At 31.5% G+C, this 25,368-nt stretch overlaps 1 protein-coding gene across 33 annotated transcripts in view; it reads left to right on the top strand.

The window, feature by feature from the left end:
* LOC114332075 (basement membrane-specific heparan sulfate proteoglycan core protein) overlaps positions 1-25,368 on the top strand; it is a 1,202,649-nt gene that overhangs the window by 632,359 nt on the left and 544,922 nt on the right. For all 33 annotated transcript variants that reach the window (XM_028281834.2, XM_028281940.2, XM_050653272.1 and 30 more), the window contains 2 exons: positions 1,610-1,723; positions 7,176-7,283. In XM_028281834.2, the coding sequence (XP_028137635.2) occupies positions 1,610-1,723; positions 7,176-7,283 (222 nt within the window). The remainder of the gene's footprint in view (positions 1-1,609; positions 1,724-7,175; positions 7,284-25,368) is intronic.

A 25,368-nucleotide genomic window follows, 5' to 3' on the forward strand; every position in this document is an offset into this window, starting at 1 on the left:
TCAAATAGTCTGTGACAGATGCAAAAAACTGAGGGAGACCAGGGATGTCCAGCAGTGGACACATACAGGTTGATGATGACAGATCATCTAACCTTCAATAATTTTTTTTTGTTGAGGGTAGAAGGAAAAACATAAATAAGACTACCTACATTTAAAGGTGCTAAAGAGAGCTAAAAGATAACAATAAAAAGAAATGAATTGATCTGAAAACCTTAGTTTTTATGTATTTTCTTTCTGTGTTTCGTCTAGGTTCAGGGTTATTCACTATATTTTGACCCCCCTGTAAACTTCTTTATTTACAGAATTAGAAAAAAATGTAAAATACAAAAGTTATTCGAGTTTTAAATTATGATTTTTTGGCATATATATCATACTAGTGACGTCATCCATCTGGGCGTGATGAGGTAATCGACTATTTTTTAAATGGAAATAGGGGTCGAGTGCTAGCTCGTTTGAAAGGTTATTTAATTCTCTCTTCAGTAATATAAACATTAACATGATTAATTATACAGGGTATCCAAAAATAATTTTTTTAATTAAATTAATTGACACAAAAAGAAGAATGTATGTAATTTATTTAATTCAAAATACATTATACTCCTGTCAGAAAACAGAAATAAATATTTATTGAACAAAAATAAACATTACTTTTCACTTAAATTCAATGTTCAAGCTGCCTCCCATCTGCCTCTTGGAAGTTTGAACATTGAATTTAAGCAAAAATCAATGTTTATTTGTGCAATAAACTTTTATTTCTGTTTTCTAACAGCAGTAAAATGTATTTTAAGTTAAATAAACATACATTCATACATTCTTCTTTTTGTGTCTATTAATTAATTAAAATTTTTTTGGACACCCTGTATAAATAATTGTCTTAATGTTTATATTACTGAATCGAGAATTGAATTACCTTTCAAATGAGCTAGCACAAGACCACTATTCTAATTTAAACAAATAATCGATTACGTCATCACGCCCAGATGGATGACGTCACTAGTAGGTATGTTATATATGTCAAAAGATCATATTTTAAAAATCGAATAACTTTTGTATTTACTATTTTTTTTTCTAATTCTGTAAATAAAGCAGTTTACAGGGGGGTCAAAATATAGTGAATAACCCTGTACAATAGCTAAATTTCCGTACTTCATAACCTTCAACATAGTGTTTAGCTTTTGTATAATATTTTTGCGCTTATTCTTGGCTAATATAGATTGAAAGAGAATTTACTGTGACACAAAAAAATTAATAATACAAATGCACGGAAAAAGAATAAAGAAGCGCTGAAAACTAACGAGAAAAGAAACAAAATAAACAAAATATGACCATCGTGACGTCACAAGTGACTTACCGGTTTAAAATTATCATAATATGATATACATGATAATATCATGATAATATATTATGATATTATCATAATATTATTGAGGTTAGGTTAGACTTAATATGATGGTGTCATTTGAAAAGTCAAAGCCGTGTTATATTTTTGATAAAATAAGTCTGAAAGTGTGGATGGAGGTTTGTAAAATATATTTCCTATTGTTGAAAATTGAATGGATAGGGTTAAAAAGCTGTCAATTCTATGTTCTACATGTTGTTCTTTTTCTAGAATGCCGTCAAGGAGAATTCAAATGCGATGTCTACCGTTGCATCCCGTTATCCCAACATTGCGATGGAAAAATGGACTGTACTGATGGCACAGATGAACACAACTGCCAGAGAGGTTTGTATTTATTTAATCTATATTTCTTCTTATTCTTTTGGCATCATAACCCTGGATGGGCCTTTGCCTGTCGGATATGTTCTTCCATTCAGATTTCTCTTCTGCCCTTCTCCTCCATTCTACTCATGGTTTTCATGTCGTCTTCCACTCCAACCATTTCGTTCTGGGCCTTAATTTCTTCTTCCTGTTGGCTTCTTGTTTCTGGATGTGTCCTAGCCATGACAGTTTTGACTTTTTACAAATCTTACAACATTAGTCCATTCTTTCACGGTTTTTGCTCTAAATTTTAAAGAACCGCTTGGATTGACATGAAATTTGGCATACGTATAGCTTACATGTCAAAGAAAAAAAGTAATTATTGTGCCGATGTGTGCTTTTGCCCTGGGGGTGACTTTCAACCCCTCTTGGAGGTAAAAAAATATGTCCAAAATAAGTCCGGAAATGGGTAAACTGACTAATTTTAAGTAACTTTTGTTCTATAGAGCTTTTTCGCCAAGTCAACACTTATCGAGTTATTTGCGAGTGAATATGTTCATTTTTCAACAAAATAACTACATTTTTAGACGATTTTTCGCAAATAACTCAAAAAGTAAGTATTTTGTCGAACAAAACGTTCCTAGCAAAAATGTAGCTTATAAAAAAGTAAAAAAAATGGTGTACGCGTTAGGTATCTGGATCTCGTAGAACCAGAGTTGTAGCCAATGAAAAATAGATTCATATTCACCAAATTTCAAATAGAATATTTCGACATGAAATATCCAAAAAAGTAAGCACTTTTTGGGGAAAACCCATAATAACTTTTTTAAAGTGTTTAAAAAAAGCTTTATTTCTGTTTTTACAAAAGGTTTCTAGCATTAAATGTAAGCAAGTTACGCTCAAAATAAAGTTGGTCCCTTTTGTATTTGCAAAAAAAAATCAGGAAGACCAATCCCTAATTAGCAAATTAAATGAAATTAATCGTTACCGCTTCACAAATTATTTTACTTATGTTGTGTTTATATGATCTGTAAGTTTCATCGATTCAAAGTGTTTAATTTTGAAAAAATTTGGTTTCAAAGTAAAATTTTTAAAAATTTAAATTTTGAAAAATATGCTTTTTTTCAAAATAACTTAAAAATTGTTAGAGATACCAAAAATCTCAAAAAACAAAAAAAGTCAGATTTGCTTTTCTGCATATCATGTATTTTTTTTGTTTTTCTGTTAGACAAAAATTGATTAAGATTTGGTGTTTCTAATTTTGCATACATTCGTGATCAGTGACTCGTTCAACCCGTTTTAACTACAGCCCTTTCAATAATAAAGACTTTGAACCGATGAAACTTACAGATCATATAAACAATATATACACGAGTCAAGAAACTTGTGAAGTCGTAACGATTAAGTTACGGTGATTAGGGGGTGATTTTCTCGATTTTTTTACCAAAACCAAAAGGGACTAACTTTATTTTGGGCGTAACTTGTTTAATTTTGATGCTAGAAATTTTTTTTATAAAACAAAAATGAAGCTTTTTTTAAACACTTTAAATAAGTTGTAATGAGTTTTCCCCAAAATGTGCTTCATTTTTGGTTATTTCACGTTAAATTATTCCATTTGGAATTTGACGAATATAAACCTATTTTTCATTAGCTATATCTCTGCTTCTACTAGGTGTAGAGACGTGATGTATACACCATTTTTTTAAATTTTTTAGAGGCTATATTTTTGCTAAGAATGGTTTTTCGACAAAATACTTACTATTTGAGTTATTTGCGAAAAACCGTCTAAAAGCGTGGTTATTTTGTTGAAAAAATGAACATATTCACTGCCAAATAACTCGAAAAGTTTTGACTTAGTCAAAAAACTCTATAGAACAAAAGTTACTTAGAATTAGCCAGTTTATCCATTTCCTGACTTTTTTTGGACGAATATTTTTTCACCCCCAAGAGGGAGTGAAACTCACCCCTAGGGCAAAAGCACATATCGGCACAATATCACTTTTTTCTTTGACTTGTTAGCTATGTGTATGCCAAATTTCATGTCAATCCAAGCGGTTCTTTAAAATTTAGAGGTTTTGCAGTATTTTACCGTTAAAGAACGGACTACATACCCTTCATTCAATTCATTAACCTCTTCGTTTCTCCTGATTTTCCATGTGCCGTCTTTCTCTTGCACCGGGCCATATACTTTTCTCAGTAACTTTCTCTCGAATGTCCTGAGTTGGACTTCATCTTTTTCGTCATTACTCATGTTTCACAACCATAGGTTACTACGGGTCTAATCAATGTAGTCCTGTCGCTAGGGGTGGTACAACGGCCTCCTTTATTCAGATGGACTTACCCAAGTTTTTTTTATGTATTTTGACCCGTAGAACACGAATTTTTTGGGTAACCGTTGATCCGGATGTCGATAAGATTGTTATAAACAAAGAACTTAAGGAATTACATAACAGCGATTTGTCGCAAAACAAAATATTTTTTTGTGTCAACAAAAATGTCCTGAAAAGTTTTTTCGTAGGATGCATAGTTTTCGAGATAAACGAGGTTGAACTTTAAAAAAATCGAAAAATTCCAATTTTTGAACCCGAATAACTTTTGATTAAAAAAGAAAATAGTAATTCTGCTTGCCGCATTTGAAAGTTCAAGTCAAATTATATCGGTTTTAATTATTTGCATTGCAAAAAATTTATTTTTTTATTGGTAAACAAAACTATCACATAGTGTTTGAGTGATGTTTTCAATGATTTCCCATTTAAGAGGATCGGTACGTATTTTCGGCTGCAATGCTATTCAAATGGGGATTCTTTTTTTTCGAATCCTGAGAAAACTAATAAATATTTTTGAAAAATTTAAACGCAGAATGAAAGATTACGTTATTAGCGAGGGCCGAAAGTCCGTGAGAACTTGCTATTTTATTTTTTAATCAAAAGTTATTCGGGTTCAAAAATTGCAATTTTTCGATTTTTTGAAAGTTCAACCGCGTTTATCTCGAAAACTATGCATCCTAGGAAAAAACTTTTAAGGACATGTTTTGCTTAGAATGATCCAAATAATACAGAAAAATGTTTTGTTTTGCGAGAAATCTCTGTTATGTAGTTCCTCAAGTTCTTTGTTTATAACAATCTTATCGACATCCAGATCAACTGTTACCCAAAAAATTCGTGTTCTACGGGTCAAAATACATAAAAAAACTTAAGTAAGTCCATCTGAATAAAGAAGGCCGTTGTACCACCCCTGGCGACAGGACTATGTTCCATTGAATTTTTACTACACAATTGATGTGAAACAGCATATTTCAATATAATTTGTACATACAGTGTAACAGAAAAGAGCGGCAACATTGAACTGGCATTTTGTTAAGAAGGTTGATAAATTTTTTATTACGAAAAACGATACAGAATATTCCAAAAAAATAGGAAAGTCTGCACTAAATATATGCCAGAATCAGTGAAATTATTTACAAAATATTGTAGTTTTTTGATAATTTTAAAGATTTTGTACTTGTGCTAAAAGACAAAAGAGCTAGAAGAAAAACTACGAAAAGTTGGAAAATTATAGGCGAAATGTTTAAAATGCATCGTAAATGAAGGCAGGGTTACAAAAAGATTCTTTAATAATAAGTTACCAGCAGAACAATAAAATCCTTTTATGAAATATGGCAGTGAAATAATAAACTAAAAGGGAAAGGATGAACGAAGAAAAAGATTTAATTTTCAATTCACCTTTAGCGTTTTTAAAAGAATTTCCAATGGAAATTCGATGTTTTTCCTGAGTAATAGCGCATTTATTTTTTATTAAAATATTTTTTCCAACATTTTCATTTCATTACAAAATTTTGCATTCTCTAACTTTGTGGATTTTTCGACACATTTTTAAACATTTTAAATTTTCATTCATAATTTTGATCTATTCCTGTAGTGCCATCTAGCGGCGAATATCTAAAGTGTTGAGAATACAGCTTTGGCGTGTGGCTTTATTACAGAAAGCTCGCTTACTCGATATTAATTCGTCTTTCTACCAACCGATGTCGCTGGGACACTTTTGGAATTAAACAGCGGCGGGATTACGAACACTCGATGCGAGATCGCAAAACGAACCGTAGGCAAACTCGATGCGAATACGCATCGAAGCCAAAAAGTGATTACGAACTGGGTTCGAGTAGACTGTCAGAAAATGATCGGCAATCATCGTATTTTTAAACCTACGGGATAATATTTCGAACAAATGCAATGATTTGCACATTATATGCCAAGGAATTTCTCTCATTAACCTCAATAATTATTACAATAGAATATAAAATAAAGTTTTTATTACATATTTCATTATTATAAACGTTTATTTTATATTCTAAGGATGATACAGTGATAACGTATACCTAGATATATAAATATATGATTTTCGAACTTGAGTAGAATTTGAGATTAATTATGATTTTTTACCGTTATTAAAGATTAAATGGCCAGGGAAAGATGGGAGTATGGGAGACGCTATATAAAAATATTACTAAAGTTCGTAATGTTCACTGCTAACTATCTATTCCCTTCATCGAATTCTGTCTCAGAGCATTCCTTATCTTACCTTTTCGCTATTAAATCTTATTCTGCAAATATTACAAGGATAAAAAATTACCATGGACGTTTCCTTCACATATTTTTAAAATAGGAATAAGTATTAGAGAACTTCTGTCCGTGTAATAAGTGTAATATATCACCTCACTGGCCACTGGAAGATTTAAACAATATATTTTTTTAAGGTTCAAAACATGAGAATTATTATCAAAATCGTATAAACTAAATATTGTTTGATTAACGATTTACATTATTTTTAAATTGAAAAAATCAAAGTATGAAGTAAGTAGGTTATGTCGTTATGTATTCACTTTTCTAAGTTTTATACTTGGACCGGCAAGAGAGAAAGCGTTATAGGAGATCAGCGATCTATCAGAGAGAGAGAGATAGTTCGAGTTGGCAACTCGACAGGGTCGTAGGTATCGAGCAGTGCCTTCGAGTTGACTCGCATCGACAACGTAGGGAAAGAGGTTTCGTAATCACTCCCTACGGTAAAACATGGCGGATACGATGCGTATCGAGTATACGTAATCCGGGCCCAGTTTCTTTTAGAATGTAAGAATAGGAATTTAAGGAATATTTTTTTTCAGGCATTTGTAGATAATCTAAAAACTTTTTTGTTAGTTTTTTATATCTACTTATATCATTAGAATTATTATACAAGAAACACACACTTTACACATTTAAAAAACTGGCCCGGATTACGTACACTCGATACGCATCGTATCCGTCATGTTTTACCGTAGCGCTTTATGGGAAAACATGGCGGATACGATTCGTATCGAGTGTTCGTAATCCGGGCCGGATTATAAATTCCCATAAACTCCTTTACTGTAATTGTTTATTTATGTTTTTAGGGGTAAAAGTGTAGTTAATGGGATCTAATTGATTTCTTTTATTTATTTAAGAATGCAACGAGAACGAATTTTCCTGCGACGACCAATGCTTACCGTTGGAGAGGAAATGCGATGGAAACAGGGACTGCAGGGATAATGCTGACGAACAAGATTGTCCAGGTAAGTGAATAAAATATTTCAGTGGTTTTAAAAATTTGGAGAAGATTAATTTATGTATATTTTTTCTTCGAATTTCTGTTAGAATGTTTATAGAAATTCTAAAGTTTAAGTTTTATTATTAATTTTCTAAACGTTCTTCATATCTAATGTAGGTACCTAATTGGTACATTTACGTTTGTAAGTTTTTTTCTTGCACTATTATCGTCTCTTTTCATAATGTGGCCAATATTGTCGAATTTAGTTTTATCTGGTAAATGAAATTTATATGGACGAATTAGATGTAGAGTGTGACATTGATGTAGTGGTTTATTCACTCTTCTCTGCATGTCCACCATATTTTAGTAAGTTAAGAACCAATCTCGAATGAAACTCCTGTTGGGAAACTTTAGAATCATTCGCAACTTTAAAAAATTTTTCCAACTATTGACCACCTTAACTGTCACTCATGTTATTCCAAAGTATATTTCAATAGGTAAATGGTAAATTGTAGAAAGCACATATTTAGGTTTTAACCAGAAAGTTGGTTTCACGAAAGAAGTCTTTAGATTTTCGGATCTAGGACTTTTCATTGTGTCGATAGACGTCGCTACAGCAGCGCCTAAAAGCGAATTAATTATTTGTATAATTTTGCTTAGGAAGACAGTTTGTTTACTTTTTCATTCAGAACACACCATATACCTCTCTGAAGAGCCCAAGAAAGTGAAACGTAGGTAAGAGGATGATGGTGGCTTTGAAACAGAATGAAGTATAAACTGTTAGTCCAAGTAATGACGCTTAAAATCGGACAAAACCTCGGAATTTTTACAGAATCGATTTGCTTGAAAATTTGAGAATCAGTAGTGGATAGTCCAAGGATCAAAATATTTATGGTGCTGAAAGGCGCTGTCACCATGGGGACGGTTGCCACCCCATCTCGGGGGTGGAAATTTTTTATCATATTTTGACCGCAAAAGTTGGTAAATACATTCCGAAGCAAAAAACGTTCTATACATTTTTTTGATAAAGTTGATAGTTTTCGATGTATTCGCTATCAAAAGTGTTAGTTTTATATCGAAAAAATCAATTTTTTTAAAAAGTTTTCTGCGAATATCTCCAAAAGTTTTCGTTTTATCAAAACAACTTGACTAATGTACCAAAAATGTAACCAAAATGTACCTTTTGAAAAAATAAACAAAACCGTTTTTTTTTTAATTTTCTTTAAGATGAATAGTAATCGAGCTATACTTTATTAGAAGTTAGCTCTTCTTTGTCAAATGCTAAATATTTTAGTTTCAAAGTCAAAAGACGGGAAGACTATTCATTTTTCGAGGATAACTTATAGAAACTAATTCAAAGCATTTAAAAAGATCTATCTCCAGAAATAAAAAAAGTCTCTAGCTCAAAAATTAAGTAATGAAAAGAATGCCAGTTCCTATTTTTTTCAGCGAAAAAGTGATCGGAAGCAAGCCCCTAATCACCACTCTAATTAAAATTAGTCATTGACCTTATTTGGTCTTCTTTATTTATGTATTATTAATAGGTTCTAGAAGATTGACCGGCTTAGAATGATTAGTTTTTAAAGAAATTGAGTTTAAAGCGAATAACGAATTTTTGTAGTTTGGAAAAAATGGCCTTTTCTTCAGAATAGAAAGATTAGCATAAGAGATACGAAAAAAATGTTTAATTATGAAATTATAGCTTATTCAATTTCCAAGAACATGGCTTACAAATTTTTTTCTACGGCAAAAATTCAGTAAGCTATTGACAATTAAATTGATCATTTTAAAAAATGTTTAATTATGAAATTATAGCTTATTCAATTTCCAAGAACATGGTTTACAAATTTTTTTCTACGGCAAAAATTCAGTAAGCTATTGACAATTAAATTTTGTAATAACATGCAGAAACCACCTTTACCAACCCTTTCAAAGTTACCTCTTTTTGCAACTGAGGATTTTAAAAAGATTTAATATTAATAGGCTTATAGATCTTGTAAAAACCTACAAAATTCTTTTTTACCAAATTTTCTAAGATAAAAAATAAAAGAGGTATGGTTAAAAAATCAATATACTTTTTTGAAAAAAAAGGAGAAATCCAATTGGAAGCATAATAATGTAAGTTAACGGTGTTTTTAGTCATTGGCCTGATTCATTCTTCTTTACTTATATATCATTAATAGGTTCTAGAAGTTTGACTGGCTTAGAATGTTTAGTTTTAAAACACTGGAGTTAAAGCGAATAACGAATTTTTGTAGTTTGGTAAAAAAATGCCATTTTCCTCATAATAGAAAGATTAGCATCAGAGATACGAAAAAATGTTTAAATATGAAATTGTAGGTTATTTATTTCCCAAGAAGTTAGTTTGAAATAGCTATTTGTATAACAAGGGAGGAAAGTGTAACTTTTCCTCCCGAGAATGAAGTTTACTGCCCGACGCGTAGCGGAGGGCAGTAATCATTCAAGGGAGGAAAAGGCACTTTACTCCCATGTTATACATATGGTTTTTCCACCTTCCTCAAATAACAAGTCATTTTGTCATTTTTACTTAATTTATTTATGTAACTAACCAACAAAATTTATTAGAACTAAAACAACAAGTAGGTACAATATAACTGTCAGCTGTCAAATATAAGTCAAATTATTAATGTAAACATTGTTAAATAAAAATAACAATTTACTGTTTTTTACCATTCTGCAAAATACAGGATGTTTTATAAATAAACGTTAAAATGTATAGATACTCCGTAATAGAAAATAGGTATTATACAGGGCGTCAATAAGTTATATTTCATGAATGAAATATTATGACGTCACTTTTACTTTTCCTCCCTAGGGAGGAAAAATATTTTCCTCCCTAGGGAGGAAAAGTACAACTTTGCTCCCTACAATCAGGTCCGGAAAAGTATACTTTCGGTAGAGGTAGGTGGAAAAAATTTTTTCTACGGCAAAAATTGAGTGAATCGTAAATGAGTATATCGAAAAACATATATTTTTTCGATATAAAACTAACACTTTCGATAGCGAATAAATCGAAAACTATTAATTTTATCAAAAAAATGTAAAACATTTTTTGCTTAAAATGAATGTTTCTATCAATTTTTGCGGTCAAAATATAATAAAAAATTTCCACCCTACAGATGGGGTGGCAACCACCCGCATGGTAAAAGCGCCTTTCGACATCTTATAGATTTTGATCCTTGGACTATTCACTACTTACTCTCAAATTTTCAAGTAAATCAATCCATTTTGTAAAAATTTCGAGGTGAAAAGCTTGGGTTTCTGGAATATGTCTTTCATTTTTTCTAATAGTAGTTTCATTTATGACTTTTTAGACTGGGTTGTTATCAATTCACAAATTTTGCATTGGACTTTCCCCGTATAAAGACTATCCTCGTACGTGCGTCTAGGTAAATCACTTTCTTTCGTTTCCTTACATATGCGTGTACTCGTACATGTATAAAAAGCAACGAGATTAAATGCAATAAAAAGCATGAAATAGGACACCCAATTTTTTATCCCGGTCCCGTTGGTTGTTCTCCTGGAGTTTGAAAATGTGGCAATTGCTTCCCGGGAATTTTTTACTACCGTATTAATCCTTAACGGACGAAACGAAGGGAAATGGAGTGGATTTTCTCGTCGACAGAGATTTGTTGACGGCGTACCACCCTCTCATTGCTGCCGCCCCCGCCCCATGCAGAGAGGATGATATGCTCAAAACGCAATCATACTTTATTCATATTACAATTACAAAACTCGCAGCACAATTGCTTGCTAAATATTTTGCCGCAAACAGAAACAGATATTATTACAGAGACGGAATAATACGTTCTTCTATAATGGATTTTATACAAAATACGTAAAAGATTGAGTACTTCTGTTAACCTGCAATAGAGATACACATTATAGCAATGATACAGATGAAAGGATTGAAAAGTACTTTAAAAAGTGTGTAAAGCTTTCGGCTCACAAAGCCACCTTTATAGCTGTGGTGAAATTTTTATACAAAAAGGGATCCTATTACTCAAAAAGAGGAGCTTAAACAGTTAGACGTTTTCTCCTAACATCACAGCCTTGTTTATTTAAACATCTACTGCTATTTCTACCTGCATACAATTTTTCGTTGTATTTTTAGGGTATCTGTATTTGTATCTGCATTTGCATCATATTTGTATTTATGTCCAAGCCCTGTATAATTATATTTTACGCCTTTTTCAATTTTCCAAACTGTAAGCTTTTTTTAATTTTGAAAAACTACCTATTTTAGTTTTATGTTTTCTTGTCTTAATGCTACATTTTCTTATTTCTTCTCGATATTCTCTTTGCTCTCTATAAATTTCGTTGAATTATTTTGATTGTTTTTCGATACTTACACTCACTTATACTCATTCCTGCCATCATTTCCATAATTTTTTGGACGTTTTTTTCAATTTTCTACATTTTATGAGTGGAAGATCTGCCTAACTTATGCGGAAATCACGTTGTACCTCTTCCTCATGATCTCCTTTTCTCTTCTTGTTGTTTTCGTCTATTGTGGTACCGTCGCTTCCCATTCGAAATCAACCTTTGCCCTTATCTTCACTGCTCATTAGATATGATACATTTCACCGCGATAAGGAACTCGCCCGGATCGACCCTTCTGAAGCTTGGCTCTCTCAGTGTCCAGTGACCCTTCTCAGCGTCTTATTTTATTTTTTTGTGATAGTTGTATTGAGCAGTATATACTATTTCGAGTCTCTGGTTACAGGACTTCACTGTAGGCTTGGCAATACCGCTTTCCAATTGAACCGGACTAGTTCTAATATTGGTGACGAGTTATCAACTTATTTATCAACCTTACATTGTACATCTGTGATTATAGTGCCAATTTCAAGCATTCTTTTAATGTTTTGATTATTAGTTTTCACTCTGCGCTAAGAATACCCGATTAACGCGTTGGATATAATTCACTTAATATGCACTGCGCGAAAAACTCGGTTTTCGTAAAGGAGTTAAAACAATTACTATTTATACACCTTGCTCTACCTTACCATCTCATCAAAATTTAAAAACTTTAAAATTATTTAAAAAGGTCATTAAAAAGACAACACAAAAAATGAATGGTTCTGATACGGGTGCAAGCACCTATCCATCTGGAGAAAGCTGAGATGACATGAAAATTAATCACACTAATCAGTCTACAATCACGAGTAGCAAGAATATCAAAATATTTTGGCTGATTCTCTTTTCCTTTTATAAATTTTTTTAATTGGTGTTCGCTAATATTGCTGAATCATTAACAGAACTCAATCATATTGTAGATGGCTCTGGTCGTAGTAGGTGATCTGGATTTCTTTTAGTATAACAATATGTTCCTGTAAGTAATATTATTAGCTTAGTTTCTTTCTTAATACCGTGACCAGTATCTTATTACACGTACGAGTATATAACTGAGTGATATATCGTAGTTTTCACATGACAACTGACTTCTTTTTCATATAGATCATCAAAAATCGTTGATCCACTATTTGTTCATATTTTCCTGTTTCCATATCCACTGTTAACATGTTCACTTTCTATTATTTTATTAGCAAGTTTAGAAATGTTACACTTATCCCATCTAATCTCTAAACTTAACTTATTAAAATCTTTTTACCCCTTAACGCCTGGAAAATTTGTTGGCATAGAAAATGGTCCGTCCTGCTCTGTTTGATTCAGCGCTGTCCAGCAGATTTTACATATTCATCTGAGTAAATATTTAGTATTACGTTTTTGACTGTCAAATACTTTTTCTAGAAACGAAAGAACGTGTAATCTATCTTTTAATATAAACATTTCCAAGATTTTCATTTTTTACAAAAAACTTTTACACTTATTATAAAAGTTTTGATCGCGTCAAAAAAGTTGAAAAAATACCTTTTTTTCAAATATTTTTGGAAATAAAGTTGTACAATTGATTAAAAAGCATGATAAACGAATAAAAACAAATTAAAGCACAACTAACGTTTGGCTCTTACCTGTTACCTAATGAGAGAAATGAACCTGATGATCTGATACTAATTGTCTAACTTAGTGAGGCGGCACCTTGGAACTCCACGTTCAACGATTTGCAATCTATTTTAAATCCAGATTGGTAAACGCGCTAAAACCCTTTTTAGCCCAGAGAAATAAGATTTTTCTCGTGACACATCCCCCTCCAGGCCGAAACCAAATTTTTTGAGTAGTATGGGCATCTATATTAATAACCTCTATGTTTCATGCAGCCGATTTTGATGACATACATAGTTATACACAAATGAAGATCGAAAAACGGTAAATTTTCGCTTTTTTCGTTATAACCAAAAAGTTAAGTATTTTAAACAAATTTGAGAGTAAGAAACTCATAAATCGTCTAAAAAATTTCAATATGGTGTTCGCTGAATATGTCTATCCTTATTGTTTGCTTAGAAAATTGCAAAATAAATCATAAATTTTGAGTTTTTATAAATATTCATAACTTATGTAAAAATTAACTTAGAACCTTCTTATTACACGAATTGCTGAGACTTGTGGTGCTTAAATTATATTTTAAATTTCAAAGCAATTGGTCAAATAGTTTAAAAGTGATTTAATTTGTTTATCCCAAATTTATTTTTTTTGCAAAACTATAAGTCAGAAAATTATGAGGTTACAGTAAGACTTCTGACAGTTTATGGAAGAACATTCATATCTACTATTGACTTAATTAAAAAAAATGACAAAAAGTAATTTTAAACAGTGTAACATTATTTTGCAAAAACACGTCTCGATTTTTTGCTTGCTTATAAACAATTAGAATAACTTTTTAACCGTTACCCGTAGAAAAATTATTTTTCATATTCAGGAAGACTGAATTTTTAAACACGAAAAACAATTGTCCTAGGACAATTAGGGATGAAGTTAGCCCCTCCTTTTTTTAATTCACATGTTCTTGCAAAATAATTTTGCAATTTTTAGAAATATTTTTGGTCATTTTTTTTTAATTAAATTAATAGTGTAAATCTTCTTCTTTCATAAACTATCCAAAGTATTACTGTAACTTCATCATTTTCTGACTTATAGTGTTGCAAAAAATAATAATTTGGGATAAACAAATTAAATAACTTTTAAACTATTTGACCAATTGCTTTTAAATTTAGGGTATGATTTAAGCACCAGAAGTCTCAGCATTCCGTGTAATTAGAAGCTTCTAAGTTAATTTTTACATAAGTTATGAATATTTATAAAAACTCAAAATTTATGATTTATTTCGCAATTTTCTAAGCAACCAATAAGGATAGACATATTCAGCGAACGCTATATTGAAGTTTTTTTATACGATTTATGAGCTTCTTACTCTTAAATTTGTTTAAAATGCTTAACTTTTTGGTAATCGACGAAAAAAGCGAAAATTAACCGTTTTTTTGATTTTTATTTGTTTATAACTATGTACATCATCAAAATCGGCTGCAGGAAACATAAAGGTTATTATTATAGATGTCCATACTACTCAAAAAATTTGGTTTCGGCCTAGAGGGGGTTGTGTCACCATCGGGATATTTTTTTCCTTATTTCTCTGAACTATTTACATCTGGTAGGAAGATGGAAAGACTATCAAAAACTTCAAAGGGATAGCCTTCAGAAGCCAGAACTGTTGGTACCCCTTTCTAAAAATGACGTTAAGCCATTCATTTAGACATTCAGTTTAATGGCTTCATGTTGATTATAGGCTTGTGTCGGCTAGCTTCATTTACTAATTTTTAATAATTTTTTAACTCCTTTTTTTAACTCCTTAAACGAAATAATACTCTGATAATACTCTTAATTTAAAGTTACCACTTTTTCGGCTCATAATGTCTTTACGAAACCATATGTATAAAGTTAATGGTCTTTTCAGTTCCATATCTAATAAATTACCGTACCAGATCAGCTAGCCTCTTTATGTCAATAAATCAGTTTTAAATGCATTCGAACCTTCAACTTCTTAAACCACATGTGACAAAATAACTGAGTTTAGTTCAGCCAGTCTGTCGCAAGCCCTCGCTCGGCAAATAATAACATACCCTCTTCTCTACGAGAAATAAGAACGCCTTTTTACCAAAATAAATAAATATATTATTGACAGTTGTTTTACGTTTTATTCACTTTTATTTTATTTGTTTCCATGGACAATAAGTTATTACACGCATCCAACCACAACAACGAAACAAGCTTTTAATAGGCTGGCATATACGTACTTCAATGTTACTCAAAGGAATTATTTTGAGTATATCATGTTCTGGCTAGAACAGTTTTTTCATCTATTCAACAAGGATGAGTTTTTATAAACTTTAAATGAATTAATACGAATAACTCAAATTTACCACAAACTGCCGGTTTTTTTTACTAATAAAACTCTATAAGTTAACCTCCTGTGCCAACTTGGTTTCTCGAACTTGGCTTTGTAGAATAGGATAAAATGGGGTTGACTATTTAACCCTTTAGCCAGACTAATTAAAAATTGAGTGGTATAGAAATTTTTATTAGGTACTTGGGGGAAAGAGAGTTTATTTTCGTGGAAAGTTTCACGTTATTTCAACGTAATCACACCCAGACGAATTTAATGACATGAGATCTTCTTGTTCATGTACCATGCCCTCTCAAAACGTTGGTTACCATCATAGCTATCTTAATTGTATTGACTGACAGGAAAAATTAGAAGGAGTCAAAAAAAATTAGAAAAAATTGGAGGGAATAAAAAAAATGAAGGGTGTCAGAAAAAATTGGAGGGTGCCAGAAAAAACTGGAAGGAGTTAAAAAAAATAGAGGGAGTCCGAAAATGTTGAGGAAAATACGATAAAATCCGAGAGCCAAAAAAATTGAGTGTAGAAGGCAACTGATTCGATCCCCCATCGACGGGCAAAATTATTGGTAGAGGAATAACAAATAATTTGTGGTAAAATTGTTTAAATATCATTGTTAATTTTCGACGAACAATAATATATAATATATCCAGTGTTGTGCCGCCTCTGATATGGTAAATAATTGGAAAGTCATAATTTAAAGTGCAAAATAAAGTTATTTTAATTAATCACGTAATTATAATGGCCGCCATCTCGACAGTACATTGACAAAATGCTTTTAGTTAAAATCATATGCATTACAGTTAATCGGACATCGGGACATATGATGTAGATGTAATGAATATCAGTTGATTTCAAAATTATGTTTTTCACACAAAACTATTTATTTATTAACGTAAATGGAGTATTTTATGTTTTACTTTCGAACTTGCGTATCAGAAGACGTAGGGCTCGTAGGGACTCGTTTCTTGTTCTTCTTATTTAATTATCATCCACGTTTTCGGGGCCTTGAAAAAGTGGTACCTACCTGTAGGCGGTACTGTAGACTAGCGCGAAATTTCCTACTATGGTTTCTTTCTTCTTTTTTATTTCTTCTTATGAATGTTTAAATTTTAAATATTTTTTAAATTTAATAAAGCAATTTTATTATTTATTTTACGATTTTTTTACAATCATAGATTTACAAAGTTTATTTATTTATTTTAACATTTTTTTTAAACACAAATTAACAATATTCTATTCACTATTATTTACAAGATTCACATTCACTCTCAAGTTGATACTTAATGGGAATTTACAGCATTTTGATTCGTGCCGTGACGCTGGTGTCGTGACGAGGTATCGTGACGCTACTTCCGTGACGCTCGCCTCAGCATTTTCCTTTAGAAAAAATTTTAACAACACCAATATAGAAGCTTCGCTTTAAAGGGGTACTTTTTATATTATGGTTTTCTGTATATTAGATTTTTGTTATTTTGTATTTTCTTTATCTTCTTCTTGTAGTGCCTAACCGATTTGGGATGTTGGCAACTCACGTACGTAGATTTTTCATCTAAGAAATCCTTCGCCATCCTGGTCCCCGTTTTGGCTGTTTTTTATGTAGTATTGTGTTTTCAATTTAGCAATCAAAGGCAAAATGAAAATTAAATTAAAATTTTTTTTAAATAACGAGGGCACATAAATTTAATACACCCTGTATATTGATCTGTAAATATTTATTAGAATTTAGTTTGGATGTAAGTGGATTTTTTTTAATGAGCTTTCCGATAAATCATTAAAGACTTTTGTGAATAATTAAAGTGAAAAGGACGATGTATTTAGATTTAAAATGGAAAAAGATTGTTTATTACGGGAACTATAGAATCCACAGGTAGAGGTAATTATCATTTTCTAGAAAAATGGTTTAAAAGAAAGTTTGGAATTTTAATATCTTTGTTTCAACCCGAGTAAATATTGTAGGGTTCCCCGAAAGTAATTAGGATGGTCGGAATAATTTTGAAAATGACTGTTTGTTTGTCGAATGGAAAAGAGAAATGTTTATGATTCTTGGCAAGTTGGAAGGGGAAAAGTGGTTTGAATGTTGAGTGAGTTTGAAAAAGAAGTTATTATGTTTTTGGCATCGCTGAGGAGCAGTTCGACGTTTTCGTGGATAGATAGTTAGCAAGTACCAGTGGCTGTTTGATATTGGAGAATAGTGTTGAAAAGTGGAACCAGACACAGATCAAATTGAGACGAAATACCTCTTTGATTCTGTATTATTGTGAGAAGGAGAGGAGATAATTTTTGGAGTTTGTGTGAATCGAGTACTGGTCAAAAGAGGCTTTGGCTCGTTGAAGAATTGGTGCTGGTATGCTGATAGTTTTGAAGCTGGAGAACGGAGAGGGCTTTGATGAGTAGCCTTTAACATAGTCAACGAGGGAGAGCTGTTTTTTGGGTCACGAGAAGACATCAGAGTGAGTGAAGAAAAAGGTCAGTCAACTTATGTGAAAGATATTTTTATGTTCGGAAACTAAAATTTTGAGTAAAAAGCATATGAATTAAAATTCCAATATTTCTAAAAGTAAATAGGAAGTATAGCTAATCTTGCGAATACATAAATTTGTTTTGTTTAGTTTGTTTTACCAAAGTCATCGGGAACAAACCGATAAATTGTTTTTTTTAACTAGAATAAATTTAAATGGTAGAAATTTCATTCGGACATCTGTGTCCACAGGTTTTTCTTTTTCCTATTTTATCCCGATTAGGATCAACTAAGAGATACTGAAACCACGAGAGAAGATAAGTATAACGTAAGATAATTTAGACATTTTTTAATATTACAAAAAGGCACCCTGAGATTTTTTTATTCATTTTTTATGTATGATTTGCGACAACTAAATAATTAATCAAATAAATAATAATTAATACAAAATTAATAAGAAGCAGATCATAACAGTAGTTTATTGTTTTTTGTCAAAAATACACAAAATAGCTGTCTTTGTAGTTCATTGAAGACTTGTTCCGAACCCACATATCTAGGACTTTTTTTTATCTAGGACTACATTACCCTCTTTCAAATTTCTTTTTGTCCGCCTAACGCTCGCACTTAAACATCGTGTGTGTCACAGTATCCGAAAGACTAGCTAAAAGCACAGTAAAGTTAATGTGCCCCCCTGAAGTTGAAAAGGTAGCTATGGAAATAGCCTCGGCCTATGTGCATCTGCGTCAGGTAATAACCGAGCTGCCTATGCCCACAGTTCATCGAGTTTCGGGATTAGTGACTTAGTCCCTTCTGCTACATCATGTTTTGCCTCCCACACTTCCTGCCACTGGTTGATTAAAATTAATCTCTCGGCCAGCATTTTTTTATAGAATACATACAGACAATACAGACACTTATCGAAAAGTGTAACGAATACAGTGAACCTATTTTTATTTGGCATTTGTGGATTACAATAAAGCATTTGAGATTCCATAGAACTAGTTCATGACGTCACCAGATATTGGAGTTGTCCGTGTAATGTCCGTACCGTACAAAGTTATTCGCAATAGAAGGGTCCGCGTACTTCCCTGAAATTACCGGCTGGGTATATCCCAGGTGAAGGTGAAAGTATACATTATAGAAGTAATCTTTTGAATAATAGAAATTATTGAAATGAATTCAATAACGTTTGCGGCTCTCGTCTTTTCCAACATTACTGTAATTTTACACTTACAACAATACTAACGTATTGTAACAAGCAGGGCCGTCTTAAGCATACACGGCGCCGGGGTGCAAGACTCATCTTTGCGCCCCCTTTTGTCAGAAGGTTATATAGGTTATAGGTACGCTAAACTAAAAACTAATTATGTCTGCTTTCTTTATTTATTTTTATATTAAAAAACATGGTTTCAGTATTCAAAAATGATCAATCTTATAACACTGTATCATACTTTTTAGTACATCAAAGTCAACGCTTCTAGCATTTAAATTGGCAAAAGTTTTTATTGCTTCGGTGATATTTTACTTGCTTCTCTATAATTACTAAGGCCAGGTTTATTAATCTGTCAAGGTCCATTGTTGAGCGCAGATAATTTTTAATCAATTTAAGTTTAGAAAAAGATCTTTCTCCTTTAGCTATTTTTACTGGAAGTGTAATTATCGAGTGGATTTGTGTCTATATTTATAAAAAATATTAGTAACAATTCTAACTCATGGAATAGATATTCACCATCTATATCAGACCTATTTCCATGCACTGTTTTTTTTTGTAAATTTAAACATTGTGTTTTTGTAAGTTTTCTTTGGAGTTTCTCTAACTCAATATACCAACTTTCCAAGAAAGAAAAATTATAGTTATGTTCCCTCAACATTTCAAATCTTTCACTTAATTTTGCAATGGCAATGTCCAATAAATAATAATAGAAGTTAACATCAAAATTTGGTTTTGAGTATAAAAGAGGCTCGTCTGTTTCAGAAACAGAAAACAGTTTCAGAAAATTTAGTTTCGCAATCTAGTTCTTTAACAATTGATACCGAGTCAATTAATATCCGCTCAAACAGTGTCAGTGCGGTTGTTGGTTAAATCTTTACTGACTTGATCAAGCATCTTAACAGTTTCCGAAATAATAATATCGCTCGTTTGCAAAGTTTTGCTGACAATATTAACCTTTGCTAAAGCGGTTTTAATGTAAAGGTGGGTATCTCATTCATTATGACATTCCACCGTAATGTTGGTGCGGAAAAAACGTACCCAAATTTCTTTAACAATTTAAGATTTGTTATTTCCATTGAGAATTTAGCGGCATCATTTAGTACTAAATTAAGGCTGTGAGCCGTACAACGAACATAAAATGCACGAGGATTCATGTCTAAAAATTTTTTAGGGACAATATTTTTTCCTCTCATATTTGCCCCATTATCATACATTTGGCCTCGAAATCATCTGAATTAATATTTGTTAATTTCAAAAATTCTAACAAATAATGTGCTTATCCTTGTCCAGTAGTATCAGTAACCGGTAAAAAACCTAGAAAATGATCTTTAATTTCGGCAAGCTTTGTTGACGAATTAGGATAAACGCACCTAACAACAATAGTAAGTTGTTCCTTGTATGAAATATCAGGTGGGCAATCTAAAATTATAGAATAATATTTAGATTGTTTTGAAAGATCAACAATTGTGCATTTAATTTTTCCACCAATTACACTTATCAATTCATTTTAAATATTATGTCCAAGATAATTAGGCATACGATGCTGAACACTTTGAATTCGTGCAATGTGTTCTGATAGTGTATTATCAAAATCGGAAATACGTTTTATTAATTTTAAAAAGCTACCGTTATCCGATTTATACAACCTTTGACTGGTTCCTCTTAATGGTAAATTTTGTTGTGCTAAAAATGTTATTATTTCGATTATTTTATTCATAGGACATTCTGACCAATAGAAAGCTACAGAAATAAAAACTAAAGTGATAATTTTTGATAATATCCCGTCGTCAAGTATATTACGTCAGATGCCCTTCGTTGCTACGAAAAAACACATTCAGTGACATTAATAACAATTACTGTTTTAAGAGTTATAAAAGTGATGACTTTCAACCGTCACATATGTATAACAACTGTGTGTTTAACTGTAGTAATTTGTACTTACATAAATAAATTACAATAAAATTTTGGTTTTGAACAGTTTTATTCATGAAATAATCGCAGCAAATTGCACTCGATCTCTAAAATTATTATCGAATTGTTTCCCTCGTGCCACTTTGACATAATTTCACTCCCCTTCGGGTCGTGAAATTAAAACTGTCAAAGTGTCACTCGGGAAAAATTCGATAATTTTAGAGCTCTTGTGCAATTACTACTGATAATTCTTTCTAAAACCGCCCTCCATCTTTTTCTTTCGCGTTCAACTGCTGCTTGATTGACAGAGTCTACTGTATGACTTTCTAGTCTTTCTAGGGACTTTCTAGTGTAAGGCTTTTTTAGATCTAGATATTTTTTTACAGAAATTACGTGACTGCAACTTTTCTTGTGTCTTTCTAAAAATGCAATGAACGTCTTTCTTGTTGCAAACGCAATGAATGAAGAATTAGGTTTTTGAAATCAGCATTTATATTTTCCCATTATAAAAGATTATACCGCCACCTTTAAAAAAATACTGACTACTTTTATACATAATGCGTCGCTTTTACATACATAGGCCCCCAAACGGCAATTATGCTTTTGTCAGCAGAATCGGATACACTAATAATTTTTACAAGATGGTCATTATCATTCGACATTCAATATTGGTCAAAATAGTGTATAATACGCGTCACCTTTTTGAAATTATAGTCTGAATAATCTAAATGGTTTTCATATTTCATTTGCATCTCGTAGGAGTAGTAAGCATTAATAGCCTTTGTAAAAAATAGCGAAAGTGCACTTGTATGTTTTTGTTATTAGTAATTTTTTTAAGGACAAAAAGCGCAATTTTGAGCCTAGCAAGTGTTCGGCTTGCGCCCCTTGGACTTGGCGCCCGGGTTCCTCGCACCCCTTGCACCCCCGGGTTGAGACGGCCCTGGTAACAAGAACAACGGAACGAAATATATCACAGGCAAATTAATGAATTACTATTGAATATTGAATAACATCACACAGTCTGTTGTTATTTCAGTTAATAATTATCACCAGTTTGCTTTTCTACAGTAGCCGAACGGCCGGGACACAACAGGGTATTGTGTTACCGGTTGTAACACAATCGGTGTACGCGGTACACTCGTTAATTAATTAATTTTTCCATGAAAACAGTGCAAAACACTCATTAATATAAATAATTTCGAATTAAGCCTCGACGATCGGCTGCCGATTTTGTTTAACGGTGATTTTAACTGTCCTGTATTGGGTTTCTCACTTGGCTGCGATTAATTACAGATTTTCGGTCTCATTAGTGCGTTTTTGTACTGTTCATCGCAGGGTGGAGACTAACTTGTGATTTGGTCCAAAATTAAAGAGAACAATATTTCTACCTCCAACAGATTATCTAAAGAGTACAAAACTCTATAAGGCATTAAAACAAATATTGCGGGTCAATTGAATACACACAAAGATGCTTAAAGAACCTTACATTACAATATGATCAATGGCAACTTTTTTCTAGCTTAAATTATCACTAAAAACTTAAGAGGACAAACTTCCTAATATCCCTTAGTTGCTTAGTTTCTGTTAATTAATTGCACAAATATTAATTTTTACCATCACTTGCACTATACTCTACTTTTCCCTTAACTAACTCAAAGGATTTCTTTCTATTGAGTGTCCTAGTAGCAGATTCGTATTGCCTAGGAGCTTAATATTAATGTGTTGACGAAGTCGTTGTTCGTGATTCTTGACAAATTTTTCAATAGGCTTGTTAATGGTATCCATTTCTAGGTCACTATAGACTTATAGAAGTTATGCTTCCTATAGTAACAACTAACAAGCAGCGTTTATAATGCTCCTAAGCACTTTGATTTGGAATCGCTGGATGATGTCTAAGTATAACTCTTACTAGCATAACCTCAACTGGATACCATATGTCCATATAGGTTCTAAAATCTGCTTATACAAAAGTATTTTGTTGTAGATTAACAGGGTGAATTGAAGACCTAAGTGGAAGAAGGGAGTATGTTAAAATCAACTATTTTCAATGGGAAATAAGCCACAATTTTACCAAAAAAAAATTATTTTATTAACGTTTCGACGCCCAAGTCGGGTGTCGTTGTCAAAATACAAAATTAAACAAAAATGTTGTTGTTTAGTAAAAAATTCTTCTAATAATTTATTTAGTCTGACTCATTTATATCGGCAATACAGACATGTATTATACATTTTAAAGTATAATATAATACTTTAAAATGTATAATATACAGAGTGATTGATTAGAAGGGTAAAGCTCAATAGCTCCGCTATAGTAATAGATAGCAATAAAAGTTAATAACAAAAATTTTAGCCACCTTTGAGTTTCACATTACAAAATAAGTTAGAATGTTACAGGGTGTTCGATAACACAGTGGCAGACCTAACTTATGTTTTTTTTTTAAATGGAACACCCTATATTTTATTTTATATTCGAAATCCTGTTAACTTCTCTATCACAAAAATATAAAGGTTTGTAATGTTATACAGGGTATTTACAAAGTTATAACCAATTTTGTATGAAAATCATAACAAGTTCAACTCCTTGTATAAATAAAAATAAGCACAACAGCAATGGTTTATTAATGCCATATTTTTTTACTTATTGTCATAATTTTTAAGAATTATTGATATTGCTAATTTTCTTTATATCAAATACAGGGTGAGTCAAAACGCAAGTACATTATTTTCTCAGTAATGTTAAATGGAACATCCTGTATTTTATATCATTATTGAAAAGTAACATTAACGTACTTTGATTTTTATGTAACATTCCCTATGCCCAAATTTATTAGTTTTCGAGATATTTTCATTTTTCAGAGCAAATTATTTTAGGTGTTTAAATTTATCTAAATTTTAAGTAAGCCATGACTAAATTGACAATTTAAGATTACCGATTATTATCAATCCGGTAATCAATGTAACACTGTAGCAAATAAAGAAATAAATATAATTTATTAGTAATACATTTTACAAACAAAAACATAACCACCACATGCAAGATTTTTGAAACAATTAAAAACTATCTTTTTATGTAAATGCAACAAATAAACAAAGAAAATTAGTAATAAATTTTACAAAAAACACACAAACACAAAATACAATATTTTGTAAACACAATTAAACACTACTTTTGTATGTAAATGTAACAATGTAACAAATAAAGAACGAAACATAATTTATCAGTAATACACTTTGCAAAAAAACATGTTTGAAAAAATTAGAAGCTACTTTTAATACAATATTTTTAATATTTAATTACATAAGGTATTCAAAATTATCTCCTAACACATTTATGTACGCCTAAAAACGATCATTGAATGAGCTACTTACTCTACGGAGCATTTGTAAACTAACACATCGAAATACACTTTGTATTCTATTTTTCATCTCATGCCTTGTTGTTGGAGGTATTTTATAAACTTCATTCTTAACGTTACCCCAAAAAAATCAGTCCAGTTGATTAAATTCTGGTGATTTGGGTGGCCACGCTACTGGTCCATTGAAAAATGAAAACATCTCGAAAACTAATAAATTTAGACATAGGGAATGTTATCTAAAAATTAAAGTACGGTAATGGTACTTTTCAATAGTGATATAAAATACAGGGTGTTCCATTTAAAATTACTGAGAAAATAATGTACTTGCGTTTTGACTCACCCTGTATTTGATATAAAGAAAATTAGCAATATCGACCATTCTTGAAAATTTTGACAATACGTTAAAAAATATGGCATTAATAAACCATTGTTATTTTGCTTATTTTTATTTACACAGGGAGTTTAGTCCTGTCGCCAGGGGGGTACAACGGCCTTCTTAATTCAGATGGACTTACCCAAGTTTTTTTTATGTATTTTGGCCCGTAGAACACGAATTTTTTGGGTAACAGTTGATCCGGATGTCGATAAGATTGTTATAAACAAAGAACTTGAGGAATTACATAACAGCGATTTCTCGAAAAACAAAACATTTTTTTGTATTTTTTGGGTCATTCTAAACAAAAAATGTTCCTTCAAGTTTTTTCGCAGGATTCATAGTTTTCGAGATAAACGCGGTTGAACTTTCAAAAAATCGAAAAATTGCAATTTTTGAACCCGAATAACCTTTGAATAAAAAATAAAATAGCAATTCTGCTTACCGCCTTTAAAAGTTTGAGTCAAATTATATCTGT

The sequence above is a fragment of the Diabrotica virgifera genome, chromosome 6, assembly GCF_917563875.1.
Source record: "Diabrotica virgifera virgifera chromosome 6, PGI_DIABVI_V3a".
NCBI classification, from domain to species: Eukaryota; Metazoa; Arthropoda; class Insecta; order Coleoptera; family Chrysomelidae; genus Diabrotica; species Diabrotica virgifera.